Source organism: Mesocricetus auratus, unplaced genomic scaffold (assembly GCF_017639785.1).
Source record: "Mesocricetus auratus isolate SY011 unplaced genomic scaffold, BCM_Maur_2.0 Super-Scaffold_100003, whole genome shotgun sequence".
Lineage (NCBI taxonomy): Eukaryota > Metazoa > Chordata > Mammalia > Rodentia > Cricetidae > Mesocricetus > Mesocricetus auratus.
In genome coordinates, this window is record NW_024429188.1 from 34,952,018 (window position 1) to 34,971,606 (window position 19,589).

Genomic DNA, 19,589 nt, shown 5'->3' on the forward strand with positions numbered 1-19,589 from the left:
TGTTGAGTACTGTGTCCTAAATGGGATATCTGTATCATGCCTCCAAGACATAGGGTGCATTATGTAAGATATGGCAAAAAGACTGTAAAAAAAAGAATGCTACTAAACTCATTCTTCTGGACATTATATAATCATTGCACTCTTGACCACATAGAAGCTATGGCTACCCATAAAAGATCTGCATTAAACAAAAATGAATGAATGAATGAATGAATGAATAATAAAAACAAGGAAGTAGGAGGGACAGACACTAGTTGGGATGAAGAATGGGAGGATGAAATTAGCAGGAGAAGGTGACTAAGCAATGATAATGGGATGAATATGATGACAGTAAATTCTGTACATGTATGAAGTTGTCAAAAAGAAAAAGGGAAGATTGAGGGTGTCTTTGATTTTCTTACATTACAGTGGCCCTATATAACTGAAAGTGGGGAGGAGAGGAACAGAAGACAAAGAGGGAAAATGGAAGAGAGAGAGGTTCCATACCAATTGGTGTGCTCTAATCCCCCTTCCTGTCCAGTAAGGCCAAACGCTTGCGCTCTTAAAGTGAGGGGGCTAATGAGTATAAGAATTATCAAGTTAGACACAGTCACATGGTTGACTAGAAAGAGCCCTCCGGTCTCATGTGTGTGTGAGACAGAAGAAAGGAGGCTCCATGACAAATGCCAGCATTCAGGCTTTCTGATTCTTCTATTTGTCATTAGTATCTTAGGATAGTTGGGAACAGGGACAGTTATCAGCATTCTGCTTCTACAAAAGTATGAGAAGTTCTCACAGCAACAATCTTGCGATTATTGTGTTCCCAAGATTCAGCTACAAGTAAATAACGTTTGCAGCCGCCCCGCCCCCCCCAGCTCCTTGATCCAAGCATCTAGGACACAATGGGTGATTGATTCAATTAAACTGAGCATTATTGCCTGCATCTACCAACGATTTTCAAATTTAAGGTGTCTATGTATAGCCAGGGAATGGATTTCATTGAAACTCACACTCAGGTAGTTTGGCTGCGGCTGAAGAGAAAGCATTTCAGCCTGCTGGTGCGATGCTGAAGCCACTACTGGTCTGTGTTTACACTTTTCAAGGTCTTAAAACGAGAGCTCACTCTCCAAACATTATACAAAATGCAAGTTATACAGATTGTGATCGTTCCATAAAAGTTTATAAAGATGCCATTGAAATGGAATGTTTTCTCGTTTAAGCACTTCTTCCGCCGATAAAGGGAATAAATTAGACGTCGGAGTTCAATGGCAAGAGTTGGAACAGAGCCCTAACTTACTCCCCCAGGTCCTCCTTCCCAGGTAGGGGAAGGAGGGATAAAATGAGGAAGGAAGGAAGGGTCCACGAACTCCAGCGCTGAGAAGTTCCCCTTGGATTTCCAGCTTCTAAGGAGTCTTTGCCCCTTTGAACTTCCGAGGTCATGAGCGCACACATTCAAGCGCAACGGCGCGTCCCCCTCTGCGCCCTTGTCCTGGCGGAGGAGGCGGACGCGCTTGCGTGTGCGCTCAGTATAAATAAGTCCCAAGCGGCGGCCACTGGGCAGAACCGGCAGCAGGAGCCTCGGGCCATGGCGGGTGAGGACCACTCGTTGCAGGGAAGCATCCTCTACAATCTACTGATGAGCGCGAAGCAGAAACACGCGGCTGCTCCGGAAGAGCCCAAGGTGCGCTTGGGGGCTCAGTGCTGGGGTTGTGCCTGCGGTGCTCAGCCGGTCTTGGGCGGGGAGGGACTGCCCGGAGGGCAAGCCATGTCCCTCCTGTACCGCTGCTGCTTTTGCGGGGAGAACCACCCGCGCCAGGGCAGCATCCTCTATTCTATGCTCACTAGCGCCAAGCAGTCAAGCACAGTGACCCAGGCGCCCAGGGCGCGATTCGGATCCCCGTGCTGGGGCTGTGCATGCGGCAGCGCCGAACCCCTGGTGGGAAGAGAGGGGCCGCCGCCCGGCCGGGCAGCCTCGCTCCTGTACCGCTGTTGCTTCTGTGGAGAAGAGCACCCGAAGCAGGGCAGCATCTTGTACAGCTTGCTCACTAGCGCCAAGCAGACGCACGTGGCTCCGGAAGCGTCCGAGGCACGTCGCGGTGGCGAGTGGTGGCAGCTGTCCTACTGTACTGAGAGAGTGGATGGTCCAGAGGGGCTACAGAGCGCACAGGCCATGGCGTTCCTGTACCGCAGCTACGTGTGCGGTGAAGAGCAGCCCCCGCAGAGCAGCATAGCCTCTGGCACTCCCGGGAGCGCAGATCAACTGCCCGAGGCTCCGGAGGAGCAGCCACCTAGGGCCCCCTGGTGGGACGCCTCTTCTGGCGTGTGGCGTCCTTTGACACTCAAGAATCCACAGGTGGTGTGCGAGGCAGCATCAGCAGGCCTGCTGAAGACGCTGCGCTTTGTCAAGTATTTGCCCTGTTTCCAGATCCTGCCCCTGGATCAGCAGCTGGTACTGGTGCGGAGCTGTTGGGCGCCCCTACTCATGCTTGAACTCGCCCAGGATCACCTGCACTTCGAGATGATGGAGATCTCGGAGCCTAGCGTGCTGCAGAAGATGCTCACCACCAGGAGGCAGGAGACCACGGAGGGCGATGAGCCCTCAGATCCCCTGGCCAAAGAGCAGCCACAGATGGTGTCCTCCGCGGAGGCTGGACACCTGCCTTCGGCCTCCGCGGTCCAAGCCATAAAGAGTTTCTTTATCAAGTGCTGGAGTCTGAACATCGATACCAAGGAGTATGCCTATCTGAAGGGGGCCGTGCTCTTTAACCCAGGTAAGAATGGCAGCCTTTTGCACTGCCCCTTTATGTCACAAAATCACCACTCCTACACAAGGCACTTAGGAGTTTTCACTGGCTGTAGGGGTGTTGGAGCACACATGGAGCCTGGTGACAGACTCTGCAAAGCTAATGGACACATCCCAAATACCCCGCCAAGTGGGTGAGCTTCTGCCAAAAACTTGTTACTGGATGGGGTGGGTGAAGAGAAAGATTTTCACTTGGCGCTCTAGTTTTATCATGTGCTGATACTGAAGTTTCTGCCTTCGTGGGACATGGCTCTCTCTTCCCTCTTTAGCTGTCCCTGAGTTCCAGTAGCATAACTTTAAAAAGAAAAAGGTTTTGCTCTTTTCACACAAGTTCTTCATAAGTTCCTATTTTCCCAAATTTCCCTTTAAGAAGAGCTTGGTGCAGGGTGATATGCCTTCCTAAGCTCCTCCCCTCTGGAGTTAATAGTTCAGCCCAATCCAGATTCTGCAAGTCTGCAAATACAAGTGGCTCAGGTGATTCTTGAGACCATCTGACAACCAGTTTTCTCATTCTTTCAGCCGAGTGTTAGTCCTGCACTATTAAGATTCAAAGTGGAGACCAAGCTGAGAAGCTTTCAGAAGGCAGTATTTCCAGTAGTTTCCCACTTGCCTTGACCCTGTTTCACATCCTTTGCCTCCATTAACACAAACACACACACACACACACACCTACCTCATTCCCCCCTCCCTCCTTCTCTCTTCCTCTCTTCTTCCTCATTCTTCCTCTATTTTTTGAGTCCTCTCTCAATATTTATCCCACCAAATTGTGTTTTTAAATAGTAATGCAGCCACATTTGGGCACAATGTAGCATCTGTAAAATGTGTGGCCTCTCTTTCCTGATTACCTTTCTGCATCCCCTTGTCTTTATATATAACAAAGATGCACAAAGTTTTATGTTAGCTATAAATACATGCGGAGATAAGTAAAGGATAAGGAGATATGTAAACTGGGGAGTCCATCTGCCTTTTTTCTGGCGTTACATTAAAGGGAAGTTTTGTGTGGGTGGAAGGATACAAGTGGGGGGGCAGGAAGATGTGGGACGTTGGAAAGGGGAACCAAACAAAACCTCTTAGTTTGTATCCTAAAAAGAAATTTTAATGCAAAGACAATATTAGTTACTTTAAGGAGAGGGCCAGGGGCTGTGGTGTGAAATATAATGGGTGCCTTCACAAAATGAAGCTTTGGCAGACCACAAGTCTGTGTAGACCTAGAGAAACTTTCTCAGTGGGATATACACACAATCAAATAGAGATGAAGCCTTTAGTATCAGCATACAAATAGAATGGAGGATGTTACTACATGGGCTGTTATGTTATAATCTAGATAAGAAGTGTTTCTTTGTTGTGTTGCTTTTTATGATTTGTTATTTGCCTATAATAGGAATGCTTCTTTTCTATCAAGATTATTGTTTTTAAAGCATGATGCTTTTGAAGTAATCATCTGTTGAATTTTGTAGAAAAGGGAAGGAAAAATATATCATCATTTAAATCAAATCTGTTTCGAAGTTGATTTTGAATAATCTTACACTCTGTTATGTTTTTATATTTATTTTTTAACATTTTAATATCATTAAGATGTTTTTTTAAAAAACAAAAGGCTTCTGTCTGTATTTTCTTTGGAACATTCATTAGACTTATTTTTAAAACTTTTTTCCAATTTGAAAATCATGATTAGTGAGTAAATCAATAATCCTTAGCATTTAACTCATTATGACCTCTAGAGTAATATCAGCTTGGAGTCCAATAATGTGAAAAACAGACTAATTACAGTCTATGGCTGCAAAGTTTACAATATAATGACTAGACAGTATAATTGTTGGAAAGAATGGCAAAATATTTTTAATCTGGCAAAACTTATCATTATCAACTGGTATATTTCTCATAGGTATATTTCTCTTGAAACAACATCAGTTTATCATTTCAAAGAACATGAACTGGAGTTGTGACACATTCAGTTCTATTCTAAGTGTTCTTTTGTTGGCTCACCGCCAGTGTTTTCCAAATGTGTGTTCACAAACCTACTGAATATTCAATGGAAATGAGTGTGTGTTCTTTCATTCTGAGATGTGTTGCTTCTGAAAAGTTAGGACTGTTTTTAGAATGTTATTCTTGCCCCCAGGAAACCCTCCTCATGAAGAAGCTTGAGCACTTTTGAATTGGGAAGGGACAAAAACTTAATGTGATCTAAGAACATAAAGATCTCTGTGGTGAGCTGTTTAAAATAAAGAGATTTTTCTACTTCCAGACCTGCCTGGCCTGCAGTGTGTGAAATACATCCAGGGCCTTCAGTGGAGAACTCAGCAGATCCTCACTGAACACATCAGGGTGATGCAGAGAGAGTACCAGATCAGATCCGCTGAACTGAATAGTGCCCTTTTCCTACTGCGATTCATCAATACTGATGTCATCACTGAACTCTTTTTCAGACCCATCATTGGTGCAGTCAGCATGGATGATATGATGCTGGAAATGCTCTGTGCAAAGTTGTGAAGGCATGTGGGCTACTCAAGTGCAGTTTACCATAGAAGAAGGAGAAAATGTTAGCTATAGGCAGAAGAGTGCTAACTATTGTGAAAACAAACTTTCTTGTATTTTTACATGCATAGTATATTTGTATTCAATCGAAGAAATACTTTAGTTACAGACAATGTAAAAACTTCTCTGCTTCATACTGGTTCCTTGTAAAGGAAAGCATTTGCTAACAAATAACATACCTCCATATGTCTATCTTTAAGATGGGGGTACTATGCTTACTTCTCTTTCCATTGGCCCTGCCAAATAACATTTATAATAGTAAGTTTTAATAAAATTTAAGGTGTTAACCATTAAGTTGACTGGAGAGATTTTTCTTGGGGTGTAAATCTTCAATTGTTTTTAATCTAGCAAACATAACTGAAGGTATATTTATAAGTAACTTCGTGAGATTTAATGTTACAGTATGTCAGTGCCAATGAAAAGTTATTCTGTCTAGATTCATTTCTACATTCAATAATTGCATGAAATTTTGTCTTTGTTCCTACCTGAAACCCAAAAGGCAATTTGTGTTCTGAAAAGTGAAAAAAATATTTTCATAGTTTGAATTTGGAATTTTTATTTATACAATTATGGACTTGAATTAAATTTCCATAGTAAACCCAAATTCTATCAGGGGGCATCATTGTTTCAGAAAGTTCAACATGACCATAAAACCCTAATTATATCCTACTTTTTAGGTACACTGTTTAGGTGACTGAAATTAAACAATCTTGAATTGTAATTATGAAGTTGTGTCCTGCAGCCCCTTTAAATAAAATCTATAGAAATTTTTCTTCCTTGTGGTAAGATAAAACTCAGAGTATATAGTTATCTTCACTTAGAAGAAGCAACATTGCCTATTAGTAATTAGCTAACCTAGTCCAATGTAATAATTCATTTCTAGGGGTCTTTTTAAAAATTTGAGACAGGGTCTTACTCTGTACCTAAGACTGGCATGAACTGATTATGTAGCCCAGGTTGGTCTCCATTTCATAGACTTATTCCTGTTTACCTTCCCAAGAGTTGGGATTATAGGTATATACCACTGTGTCCACCTCAAGAGGAGTCTGAAACATCTTTTTTCCCTAGGTTTACCACTATGTATGTATGTATATATGTATATATACATATAATTTTTTATTTAACTTTTTACCCATGTTACTCTCAGTTCCCTCTCCCTCCCTTCCTTCTCAGGTCCTTCCTCCCAACCACCCATCTGAAACATCTTTATGTGAAGATCTAATTGGCAGTCTGGTGAATCTCACTGGCAACTTGTCAGAGTCAGGCACACAGAGCAATGTAGCAAATGGAATACTTAAGATTTCAAAGGAAATGAATTGTCTCCAAGAACAATATTAATATTTAAATATTTAATTATTTTACATGTGGTATAATACATGTGCTTATTATCAACATGTTACATAAGAAAGAAACTGGTAGCAGTTGTACTATCTGACTTAATTTAAAAAGTGTAATTGTAATTTTAACACATGCATATTACTAATGTAATAAGAAAAATGTAGCCAAGCCCAGCACATAGTTATATTCAGGGCTAAGAATTAATAAATGATAATAGTAAGGCTATATAATATAGCTCAGTCATAAGGATAATGGGACATAGGCAAGTGTGGAATAATTCACAAGAAGGCCTCCTTTTGCCCAGGGAGTATCATAGGTTATATTCTTCCCACAGCAATGAAAACTCATAAGTATATCTGAAACATCTCAGTATTTCTTCCCCAAGAAATCCTTTAATATTCAGAAAGGGAGTTATTTGTATTTTTTACTGTGGCTAGTTATATAGGATTCCTCTAACTAGAACACAGCAAAATTCCAAACATATAGAAGAAAAAGTGATTTGTGTGAATCACTCTGCAAAAAATCATTTAGGGATCAGGTCACTCTTATGAGTTGGAAAAGAGTCAGAATGTTTCCTAAGTCAACTTTCTCAGTTGTCAGCTAAGAGCCTACCCTTTAAGAAGGCCCAAGGACAACAATCAGGTTGACTGCGTTCACTCTTTTTTGTGTATTCTACCCCTTTGATCCATTGTCAGAAAGACTTTAAGCAGTAGAACTACAAAGCGGTATGACATCAACCTGTAACATTGATCCCACACTCATTAGGAGGTCCAGACTTAGCAGCTTAAGTAAACCCCATCAATTTAAATTTAAAGTTCTAAGGTGACCAGTGGCCTCTTTCCTTGTTTCTTTCTGGATCTTTTTTTTTTTTTCACCTGATCCCTCTCATCTGTGGCCAGTAGGTTGAAGTTAACCCCGGCATCTTCCAAGGCTGAGGGAATGGCATGATGGTTATGGACCACATGTAAAATGTACAGTCTCCAAGAGTTCATATGGATCACAGCTTGCAAAGACAGCATGGTAAGTTTCCTTCTCGCAGACAAAAAGTGTAGTCAACAAAGCCTGGCACATCAAGTTGAGGCAGGGTTTCTCTGTATTGTTTTGGAGGCTGTCCTGGAACTCACTCTGTAGCCCAAGCTAGCCTCAAACTCGCAGAGATCCACCTGCCTCTGCCTCCCAAGTGCTGGGATTAAAGGCGTGTGCCACCAACGCCTGGCAGACAGTGGAATTTCTAAAGGTAGAACGTTCATGTATGAGTAGTGAGCGGATAGTGGCTATTAGAAATTACTTATTTTTCCTACCCCCTCTCTATCCCCGTGCTCCCAATTTGCTCAGGGGTTCTTGTTTCTTTCCCCTTCTTCGGGGGGCCATGTGTTTTTCTCTTGGGGTCCTCCTTGTTTCTTGGTTTCTCTGGTGGTGTGGAGTGTAGGCTGGTAGTCATTTGCTCTATGTCTAATATCCACATATGAGTGAGTACACACCATGCTTGTCTTTCTATGGCTGGGTTACCTCCCTCTGTGTTTTCTTCCAGTTCCATCCATTTGCCTACAAATTACGGCTAAACACTGAGTCATACTCCTGGAATCCAGTTGTAGAGAGAGATAAGGGATGAGCAAAGGAGCCAAGACCGTGCTGAAGAAACCCACAGAAACAGTTGGCCTGACCTAGTGAGAGCACAGAGACCCTAGTTGTAAAGCTGGGGAACCAGCATTGGACAGAACCAAGCCCTCTGAATACGGGTGTCAGCTAGGAGGCCAAGGCAGTCTGTGGGACCTCTAACAGTGGAGCCAGTGTTTTGTCCTAGTGCACAAATGGACTTTGGGAGCCCATTCTCTATGGATGGATACTATTGCAGCCCAGATACATGTAGGAAGAACTAGACCCTCCCCCAAATGATGAGACAGACTTTGTTGATCCCCCGTGGAAGGTCTCACTATCCTTGGGGAGTGGGTGGGGGTGAGTTGGGGGGCTGGTGGGGGACATGGGAGGATGGGAGGGCAAGGGAATGGGGGGTGTTGATATGTAAAATGACATTGTTCCTCAAATAAAATAAAATAATCTACCCTAAAAAAAGAAGTTACTTATTTTTGCCTTTGTCCTTTTCAAAGACTGTTAAAAATTAATGGAGGTATTGAATACTTAGCTTTTTCTCCATAAAGCATATGAACTTCCTAAGTTCAAGAACTTCCACATGAAGTGCATTTGGTGGCAATCAGATACGTGAAGTCATCAAGCCAGAGGTATTCCAGTAGAGTCAGCTCTGTGCTCTTCCACGGTATAACTTGTCACCACTTAATAGTTAGATGTTAAATACTAGGTATTAAAGGATAACACTGTCATGATGAAATAATAAACAGTATGTTCCACTTTACTGTTAGTCATGCTTTTCTGATTTTTTTTTCTATGTGACTTTCTTTAATTGAAATTAACTTGTAATTGGTACAAAATTATAAGCATATGTCACTTTGTATCAAACACTCAAATGCAATATCAGAAATACAAAGCTGTAAATGAAAATTCCCTTTCTTGCATAATTACAAGCCGACTCAAGTCACTAGTGGATCCATTTGCCATTTACAGGGGTCAATCAGTGATAAAGCCAAGCTGCAATAGAAAGCAGGGGTGGGGAGCCCTAGCAGCAGAAAGGCTGAGTAAGTGCTAGAGTAGGTTTTCTATAACCTTTCTTCCCTTGTGCAGAGAAAGAGAAGCACAAAAACAATAAAGTCATCATCCAGATTGTAGGCTCTTCCTCTTGCCCTCACTTTATGTGGAGTTAATACTTTATGTACTAAATCATTTACATACTAAATGATGAGAGCTACCTCTCCGGGCATGGATCTATTTATTTTTATTTTTCTGCTAATTTCATAAGTGAACTGTACGTATGGCCAGCCACAGGCAACAGATCTGCTGCTGTCCCACACTATTAGTCACATCCCAGGTTTTCAGCATGCTCTCCCCTTGTCAGTCCTCAAATGACACGGGAGCTGCATTTAAAGAAACAGGGTCATTCTATGAAACGCCATCGCCGTGTGGTCATCCCCACAGTTACCTTCACATTAGGATGCTTTTTCAGGATCCCACATGTGTTCGTACTCAGATCGAAGATTTATTACAGAGATGTGACAACATGTTGCAGACTCCTGTCAGGAGAGAGGAAGAATGCACAAGAGTTCATGTACAGGCTTTACTCTGCCGCCCATTCAGGGGCATAGAGAATGAACTCTTCCCTTGGCAACAAAAATGCATCAAGCTGTAAGTGATGAATTTGTCCAGTGAAATCATTAGAGATTCTGCGTTTAGAGGTGTTTACTGAGGCTGATCACATTGGCACTCACTATCTGTCATGTATCAAAGTTCCAGATAGACAGAAAACAAGCAAGTGTTCATTCCAAACCACCTGTGTGTAGTCTAGATACAGTGAGTCACTTTTATGAGGTAGGAAAGGAGAAGATGATACCCAAATTAGAAGTTTCCAGATATCAGGGAAGATCATGCACACTTAGACCTGCTCTGGCATTCTCTGCCAGGACTGCTGTGTTATATTACCTACATTTATTATTAAAGGATAGAAAGCATAGTTCAATTGAAGGATAGTTAAAATAAATAATATTTTTCCCAATTCATTTTACTCAGTCCCTGATTTCTATTTACCATCTTCTTAGTGAGGACGTACACTGATTATTGATTTAGAACCTATGAAATTCAATAGCTTTTTCCCCTCAGTATGATAGTTCCTAAATTGAATTACAATGGGACATCAAAGAATTCTAAGTATATCCACTCCACCACACTTTGGACTTCCACCTTTTCATAGTGTATCGTGTTTTGTCCTGTCTGCCTGTTACATATGCTAGGGGGGAAAACCTTCATTACAGCTATATGTGTGTCAAAGTTTCAGTATTTATCAAAACAATGTTAATTAAAGCACACTAGTAACTGGATGTTACAGCAAGATCTGTTTGCAAATTCCTTCTGAGGCACAGAGAAAATAAGACTCTAATTGAGGGTTGAAGTCATGATGTAGGAGCTATAAAGTTTCCATGTTTTTAACTGAAAATAGATTTTTCTCTCATGCAGTACATCCCAACCACGCTTTCCCCTCCTCCACTCCTCACCTCCGCCACCTCCCCTCTCCTCCATATCCCTTCTCCTTCCATTGCCTCTACACAGAAGACATGTGACATGCAAAGAGAGTGGGCAGGCTAAAGAAATGTCTCATCAGGAAAGAGCATTTGCTGTTCTTCCAGAGCATCGGAGTTCAGTGTCCACATCAGGTTCTTAAACCCATTTTAACTCCAGATCCAGGGGATTCTATTCCTTTATCTCCTTGGGCACCTGCCCCCAGACATGCATATACTACATACAAATTCACACATTTACACGGAATTTTTTAAAATAATGCAACTCTTCCAATCTTAAAAAGCAGAATGAGAACTACTAGACTAGACGGAGAAAGAGAGCCAGCAGCAGGGGTGGGAGAAAGTGTGAGAGTGGGGAAGTGGAAGCAAAGAGGATGAGCGATGGGAAAAAAGCACCCGTGTATAAACACCACAAAATAAAACCGTAAGGGGCTCCAGGAAGGGCTCAGTGCTCCAGAGCACTTATTGCTCTTATAGAGGACCCTGGCTTGACTCCCAGAACTCACATGAAGCATCTCACAACTGCCTATAACTCCAGTTCTATGTGATTTGATGCCCTCTGGTCCTGAAGGCACCTGCATGTACGTGATAGCCATAAACTTACAAAGGCACGCACACATAAATATAAAAATTAATAAATAGGCTGGGCAAGGTGACTCATTTCATTAATCCCAGCACTTGTGAAACAGAGGCTGAAGGTTGTCTGTGATTTCAAGGCCAGTGTGGTCTACAGAAAAAGTTCTGGGACGTCCAGGAGAAACCATGTCTCGAACAACAAAAACACCACAACTAATCAAATAGGTCTTTAAACGGAAAAGAAAAATATGTCAAGAGAAAAGGCTAATGTTCATTGAGCATTGAGCTGAATATTGTCTTGAGTGCTGTTCGTAGAGCATATCTTTCAGTCACTGCAATATGTTTCACAAGTTAAATATGCTCTTTCTGGGTGAAGAAATAAAAGTGTCATGACAAGGTATTTTTCTAAGACTCCTTCAACAGCATGAAGCTTGGCTAGAATTTCAAAGTAGGCTTAAATGATACAAGCCTCTGTGTTCCTTGGAAACCACACTGTTGTCCAGTTGAGCTACAGAAGCTAAATGAGAATAAGCACATTTGTGATGTTTCGTGGAATAATATTCACACATTTAAAATTTTAAATACCTAGGCAAACATGACGTTGCTTTGTATAGCTACAGTAAACACAGCTTCTAAATAAAAAAATGGTGATTTATCACTTCTCAGAGTTTCAGTATTTGCACACAGGTTTAAATGAAGAGGCTTAAGAAAGCATTAAATAATCAGGAGGCAGAGGTAAATGGATCTCTGTGACTTTGAGGCAAGCCTGCTCTATAAAGTTTCAGGACAAGCTCCCAAGCTACACAGAGAAACCCAGTCTCTAACACGAAAGAAAGAAAGAAAGAAAGAAAGAAAGAAAGGAAGGAAGGAAGGAAGGAAGGAAGGAAGGAAGGAAGGAAGGAAGGAAGGAAGGAAGGAAGACAATGTGGCTATAGAGGAGAAAAAACACAATCAAAACAAAACATAATAAAAAGAAAACATTAAATAAAATATGCATATAATTGTATTTACCAAATCATCTTAATTTAAAAATGAAGTTACATGAAATAAATGACACTCAGTTTGAAACTAACAAGTAAGTTGTAGAAAACATTCTTTGTCATGTTGAGTCAAGTATTTCCATTGCCTTCAGGTTTAGCCTTTGACCTTTACAGCTTTAGTGACAAACCTTGTTTACCTAAGTACTCTGAAACCATTTCATGCTTCACTTCATAAAGGTAACTAATGCTAGGATTTAGACATTTAGAAACACACATGGATGATTTAATAACATTGATGCAATTACAATGTTTTAAGTAGTTATTTCTTTTCTTACCTCCATAAAATAATTGTGGTACAATATGATGCTACTATTATCACTGCTGTTTAAATTATAAACAAAGGAATTGCCAAAATGGAAACTGCATGTCAGCTCAAATTAGGCATAACATATAGGACATCCTGTATTGTGTTTTTACCAATACAAAACGAAAATTCTTGCTTTCAGTTAGCCCAAAACTCACTCAAAGTCATATCTTCTTAAATACTGTGGGTCATTTATTTGGGAGTCTTTCTGAAGGCAACATTTAAACAGTGAATAAATCCTTTACGTTCTATTGGACTGATTTCATCTGTGTTCCCACAACTAACATGAGAATGGAGATTTTTACTGGTTGCACAATACAAAGAAACAAAGTAGTAAACAAAACCAGATGAAACGAAGTTCTCATTAGGCAGCTTTATAATTTTAACTCAGCATTATGGTATCTCTGTAACAGTCACAATCAATCTGGTTCCCTGTGCAGACTGGGAATATATTATCTATGAATTAAATCATTTTTGGAAAGGGTGTCATGGCTTTTTTCTACCTTATCTTTGTACATACCTTTCCTTATTATTTTATAAATCTCTATGCTACTAGTTTGAATAATCTAGACGTTCTTTATTATATCAGTAGTTTTAAATAGAAGGTAAGTTATAAAAATATTGATAATTATGTAAAACTTTTAGACACTGCATTAATTATCACTGTGTCAAAAATACCCGAGAGAGCAATTTGAGGGGGAGAAGAGCTATTTTGGTTCATGGGTTCAACACGTTATGTGTAGGAAGGCATGGCTGAGCAACATCATTTCTGAAGGTGCAAGTGTGTAGTAGAAGCTCATCACACGGCTGAGACCAGGATGCACAAAAAGCAGATTGAAGCCAGGGCTAGGTATGACCTTCTAAGACCCTCCCCCAGTCAGGTCCCACATCCTAAAGGTTCCATAGCCTTCAAATTAGTGAAACAGGCTGGGAATTGGATGGTCAAAACAAAAGCCTGTGGATAGCATTTCACATGCAAACAATAATGCATTCAGAAGATAGATTCATCATCTATGTGAAGATGTCAGTTAGGAATTTCTCCTTTTTTGCCATTTTCTTGTGATATGAGGAGTACAATTGCCACACTGTTGGTTGCAACCAATGAATCCTCTTGAGGAAGCACTGCAGAATCAAAACATCATGAACATTCTGGCCCCTTTTCTTTTTATTTATTATTTTATCTGCATGGGTGTTTGGGTGTTTTGCCTTCATGTCTGTGTATCATGTACATGCAGTGCAGTCTGAGGCCAGAAGAGGGAGACAAATACCCTGTAATTGGAGTTACAGATGACTGTTAGCTGCCCTTTGGATGCTAGGAACATAACCAAAGTCTACTACAGAGCAATGGGTGCTCTCCACTGGTGAGCCATCTCTCCAGCCCAAAATCCAGCAGCACAGGAACCTGCATCAGCTCTCCATAGTTAGACTAGCAAGCCATATGCTATCTACTTACTAACCTATCAGCTGTGGTCTGTGCTCTCTGGCAATTGTCTCTGCCCATAGAGACTCCCTGGTCAAGAACACACTTTCAGGAGACGTCAGTCTTGAGAGAATCAGCTGTTCATTTACTGTTACATTTTCTATTCTCCTTGACCTAGATACTAGGACAATTCCTTAAGTACTTGCTCTCCCTATACACTTTAGAGTGTAATTTTGCCCTTTCGGTATTTGTTAGTCATTTTAGCTCAATCTTCTCTCTTTAAAATACTGGTGTTAACACTAGAGAGATAGCTCATAGTCAAAGAGTGCTAACTGACCTTGCAGAGGACACATTTCACTTCCCAGCACCCAGCCTGTGTAGCCCTCAATCTGTTTGTAACTACAGATCAGATGGTCTCTTCAGGCCTCCAGAGTTACCTTACAGACACCCATCTACATGCATGCATAACTGAAAACAAAATAGATTTTTAAAAACAGACACTGGTGCTGGTCCTTTTCCTCAGAAGACACTGAGTAACTGAGATACAGAAGATTTTGTTCTATATAATATGCATCAGATTTTCTTGTTGACAAAGCTGACACAGTGAAATAGTAAATACAAAGCAAAACATAATCAGTTTATAAAAGTTCTACTCTTATTTATGAAAATTAATGTCAGATCCACTTTAAGAGACACTGCTTAAGTAGTGAACTATGGTGATGTAAGCATGTAATCCCTGTACTTGGGAGATAGAAGCAAGAAACTCAGGAGTTCAATACCAGCCTTTGTTAAGGAGACACCATTTCAAAAAGTATAATCTAATATCAGTTAGCTTTAATGAATAGTAAAAGCAATGAGAAATTCTTTACAAGAAGGAGACTAAAAGCCAGAGCCATGGATTTTTATTTTCAATATAAGACATGTAAGGTTATGTAGGGTAGTAATTTGGGCAAGACAAGCAGAAGGAAAAGAGTCCATGAGAAGGAACTCTTTGGCACACCCAGGAGTCCCATAAAAACACAAAATTGGAATACTCATAGATCAGTGTCTTGATCCTCCCTACAACCAGACATCATGCCGAGAGTGATCAAACTAAATAGTACATCTCCATCAAACTCCTCTCCTGAGGAAGCTTGAGGAAGAGTCTAAGAGATTTGGAGAGCATGAAGAAAACAAGGCCTTCTAAATCAACATGATCAAAGCTCATATGAACTCACAGGGACTGAGGTAGCATGCACAGGTACTCCACAGGTCTGTACCAGGTCCCTTATGTATATGTTATGGCTTCCAGTTAAATAATATTTTTATTTATTCTTTTAAAATTTCATCTTTAGGCCGAGTGGTGGTGGCACACGCCTTTAGTCCCAGCACTCGTGAGGCAGAGGCAGGTGGATCTCTGTGAGTTTGAGACCATCCTGGTCTACAAAAGCTAGTTCAAGGACAGCCTTCAAAGCCACCCTGTCTCGAAAAACCAAAAAAATGTTTTTCATCTTTTGTACAATATATTTTGATAATATCCATCAGCCACTTCCTTTCTCTAACATTTCCTAGTGTTCCCTAGACATCTGTCGCTCCCAACTTCACCTCCATTCTAAGTGTTATTAATAAACCCCTAAGGGTGGTTAGCAGTGCCCATGTATGCCTGTATGTGGGGATATACACTGGAGAATGATGTTTTCAATTTTTCAGATTTTTTTCTGTAGCCAGGGAAAACATATGTTGAAAAGGTGAATAATTCTGGAAAAAATGTAAACAGAGATATGATTCTTTGGAAACTATTTGAATACTTGTCTCATGCCGGTATTATTTGACTAGTAGATATTATTTGTCAACAGAGGAATGCCAATTCGATGAATGACAAATTGATGAATTACTGGTCCTAGACCATTTTCGTCAGATATTCTGACTATGATGTGCTGATGGCCATCTTTATCGTTTTCTTCACAGAGGATGTTTACCATTTATTATGGATCACTTCCTCACACACACACACACACACACACACACCATCATAAAACATGAAATTTTCAAAGACTAAAAATGGTATTTAAAAGTTTTGTATTTTTATTGTATTAATCCAAATGTTGTGCTTTAAAGCCTCCATATTAACTACCAGCAGATGAGTTTATAGGATCTCCGTGAGTGTGTGTGTAGGTGTGTGTGTGTGTGTGTGTGCGCGCGCGCGCGTGCGCGCTGGTGTTATAGGGTGGGAAGAAGGGAGGAAGGGAGAGAGAGAGAGAGAGAGAGAGAGAGAGAGAATTAAACAGGCATAATCACAGTCAAATCCAAGACACAGGAGGCAGACCCAGGCAAGATCTCTGAGTTCAAGGCCAGTGTGGTCTACAGAGTGAGTTCCAGGACAGTCAGGGTTATGTAACAGCAAAAAAAAAAAAAAAAAAAACAAAGCCAAAACCTGTGTAACAGCCAAACAAAAACAAAAATAGAAAAGAATCTTATTCAACACTAATATCTCAGAATAAACTTAATTAATGAGGGAAAAAGTCTTATCACCAAAAACTATAAAGCACTAAAAGAAATCACTGAAGACATTAAAAGACAGAAAGACCAGCATATGGAAAGACTTATACAGATGAATTGACTGAATTAATATAGTGAAAATGGCTACATTACTGAAAGCAATCTACACAAGACCCAGTGTTATCCCCATCAAGATTCCCATGAAAATGCCATAAGAAAATCCTGTTACTTTGTAAGCAAGTTAAAAATATACATTTTAAAAGGAAGCAGATTAAAGCATAATTGCATCACTTTTCTCTTTCCCTTTCTCGCCTCCAGCTCATTTCAAGCCCCTTCCCTCCCAATTTAAAAATATATCAAAAAGAAAAACAAACTACCCAGAGTCCGTGGGAAGGATTAGGTCTAAGTTTTTCATGGGCCCATTATACTAGTTAAGTCAACTAGAAAATGAATATGCCAAACCTAAAATGGGCAGCTTTCCCTTTACCACCGTGTTAATACTGGTAGTTGCAGATCACTACTAAAACAGACAATTTGCCTCAGTAAAAGTTGTTGAATGTCTGGAATTTAATAAAACCAATGAAGTTCCAAATCAAGAAAAATGAAAAATAAATAAAAAAAGGTAAAAAATGTTTTGAAAATTAAATGTTAAGAAAGTCCCATAATATACTCCATCCATTTGGTCTTGGAAATACTTCTAAAATTCATAGAGATGCACAGAAAAACGCCAAGTAGCCAAATAAGTCCTAAGTAAAAAGAGCAATGCTGGGGGTGTCATGTCAGATTTTAAGTTATAGTATAGAACCATAAAATACAAATACAGCATGGTATTGGGGTCTGGGCAGACACAAGAACCAATTAAATACAACATAGCACTCAGGATTAAACCAATGAAGATATGCCCTCCAATTCAGTGGAAATGTGCCAAAAATGAACTAGAAGAAAAACAGCCTTTTAAATAAGTGGTGCTGGGAAAATTGGATATCTAAAGGAGTGAAAAGAAACCCCTATCTCTCACTATCCCTCACCAAGATTAAGGCAAAGTGGATCAAAGATTTTAATGTATGACCTAAGACTTAGAAACTGTTCAAATCAAATACTTGAAGATACAGGCATGGGAAAAGACTTTCTGAATAGCATGCCAACAACTTAGAATATAATAAGAAAAAATAATATATTGTATTGCTTGAAATTTAAATAGCTTCTGCACAGGTCAAGAAACAATTATCAGAGTGCCAGACAGCCTCCTGAATGAAAATAAGATCTTAACAATGCATCTCACAGGTTATTATATAGAGTATATAAGGGACAAAAACAAGCAAGCAATAATCAATACTAACACCACACAAAGCTCCACCAAAAGAGCAAATAATCCAACAGTAAACAGGCAGTGATAATGTGCACACATGTCTCAAGCGAAAAATACAAATGACTATTACAGGCATGGTGAAATGTTCAATAACTTTAGCTATCAGAGAAATGCAAATCAAAACTGCATTTAAATACCATTGTGTTTGGCAAATGCCTGTAATCCCAGTACTTGGAAGGTTGAAGTAAGAGTGTTGTGAGTTTAAAACTAGTCTAGGTTAGCTGTCTTAAAAAGCTAAACAAAACAAAACCATAAAGAAAGAAGGGAAGAGGGAGGGAGGAAGGGAGAGATGGAGGGAGGGAGGGAGTCAAACTATGTTGAAATTCTATATACTAAAAGAAATAAATGCTGGTGATGATCTAAGGGAAAGGGGATCATTTCATAGTTTTGACAGAAATGCAAATTAGTATAGACACCATGGAAAACAGCATAGAGACAGAAAACAACTAAAAGTAAATCTACCTGCCATATGATTTAGCTACATCAATCCTCTGTTATATGTCTTTAAAAAAACAAAGTAAGCATATAACAGAGAAACGTGAGTGTGAATATGGGCTAACTGATAACTAAGTGGATAAAGTGCTTGCCGTACAAGCCAGTAGACCAGAGTTTGGATCCTCACCACCCATTAAAAAGCCTGACATGGCCGGGCGGTGGTGGCACACGACTTTAATCCCAGCACTCGGGAAGCAGAGGCAGGCAGATCTCTGAGTTCGAGGCCAGGCTGTACCGACAGCCTCCAAAACAATACAGAGAAACCCTGTCTCGTAAAACCAAAAAAAAAAAAAAAAAAAGGCCTGACATGGCAACACACGCCTATTACCCCAGAGCTGGGAGACAGAGAGAGAGGGATCCTGGAGGCTTGCTAGCCAACCAGTCTAGCCAAAATGGCAACCTCCAGGTACTGTGAAAAATCTGTCTCAAAAATACAGTCAAGATTGATAGAAGGCATTTAAGTTCAATCCCTGGCCTTCACTTGTACACATACATGTAAATATCACATACACACATACAAACACACACACACATGCATATCTATGCTTATCAACACAGCATTTATAATAGCCAAATTATGCAACCATCCTAAGTGCCCATCAACAAATGAATGGCAGAAGAAAATATGGTACATCTATATGACACAGTATTATGTACTTTCTGCACAGTAGAGTATTATTTAGCCAGAAATAATAAGATCATGTACTTTTCAAGAAAATGGTTGAAGATGAGCATCATCACAATAAGTGAAATAAGCCAGACTTATAAAGACAGGTATCGCACAAAACTCTCTTACATGGAAACTAAGGGGAAAGGGGCATCACAAAAGTACAAGGGAATTTACTAGAAAAGCAGAAGGAGATTAGGAGTTGGGGGTGGCAATAGTTACCCTAATGGAGTGAATAGAACTCACAAAAGTTCTTTTCATATTTGAAAACATCACAAACAAGTTACACTATATAATTTATATGTATTAATAATATTTTCTCGTGTTTGGGGTATTGAAACCAATTTAGTACAAACTAGTGAACATTTCTAGTAGTCGTATGGTATTAGCCACAATTTAGATCATCTTTTAAAAAATTCTAACATTTTAAAAGAACTTTATGG

The 19,589-nt window shown here is 40.1% G+C and overlaps 1 protein-coding gene across 1 annotated transcript; it reads left to right on the top strand.

The window, feature by feature from the left end:
* The first annotated feature begins 1,510 nt into the window (after positions 1 to 1,510).
* Positions 1,511 to 6,088, top strand: Nr0b1 (nuclear receptor subfamily 0 group B member 1). Its single transcript, XM_005080060.3, has 2 exons — positions 1,511 to 2,750; positions 5,028 to 6,088. The coding sequence occupies exons 1-2, from the start codon at positions 1,565 to 1,567 to the stop codon at positions 5,270 to 5,272; spliced, it is 1,431 nt and encodes a 476-aa protein (XP_005080117.1). The 5' UTR covers positions 1,511 to 1,564; the 3' UTR covers positions 5,273 to 6,088.
* The last annotated feature ends 13,501 nt before the right edge of the window (positions 6,089 to 19,589 follow it).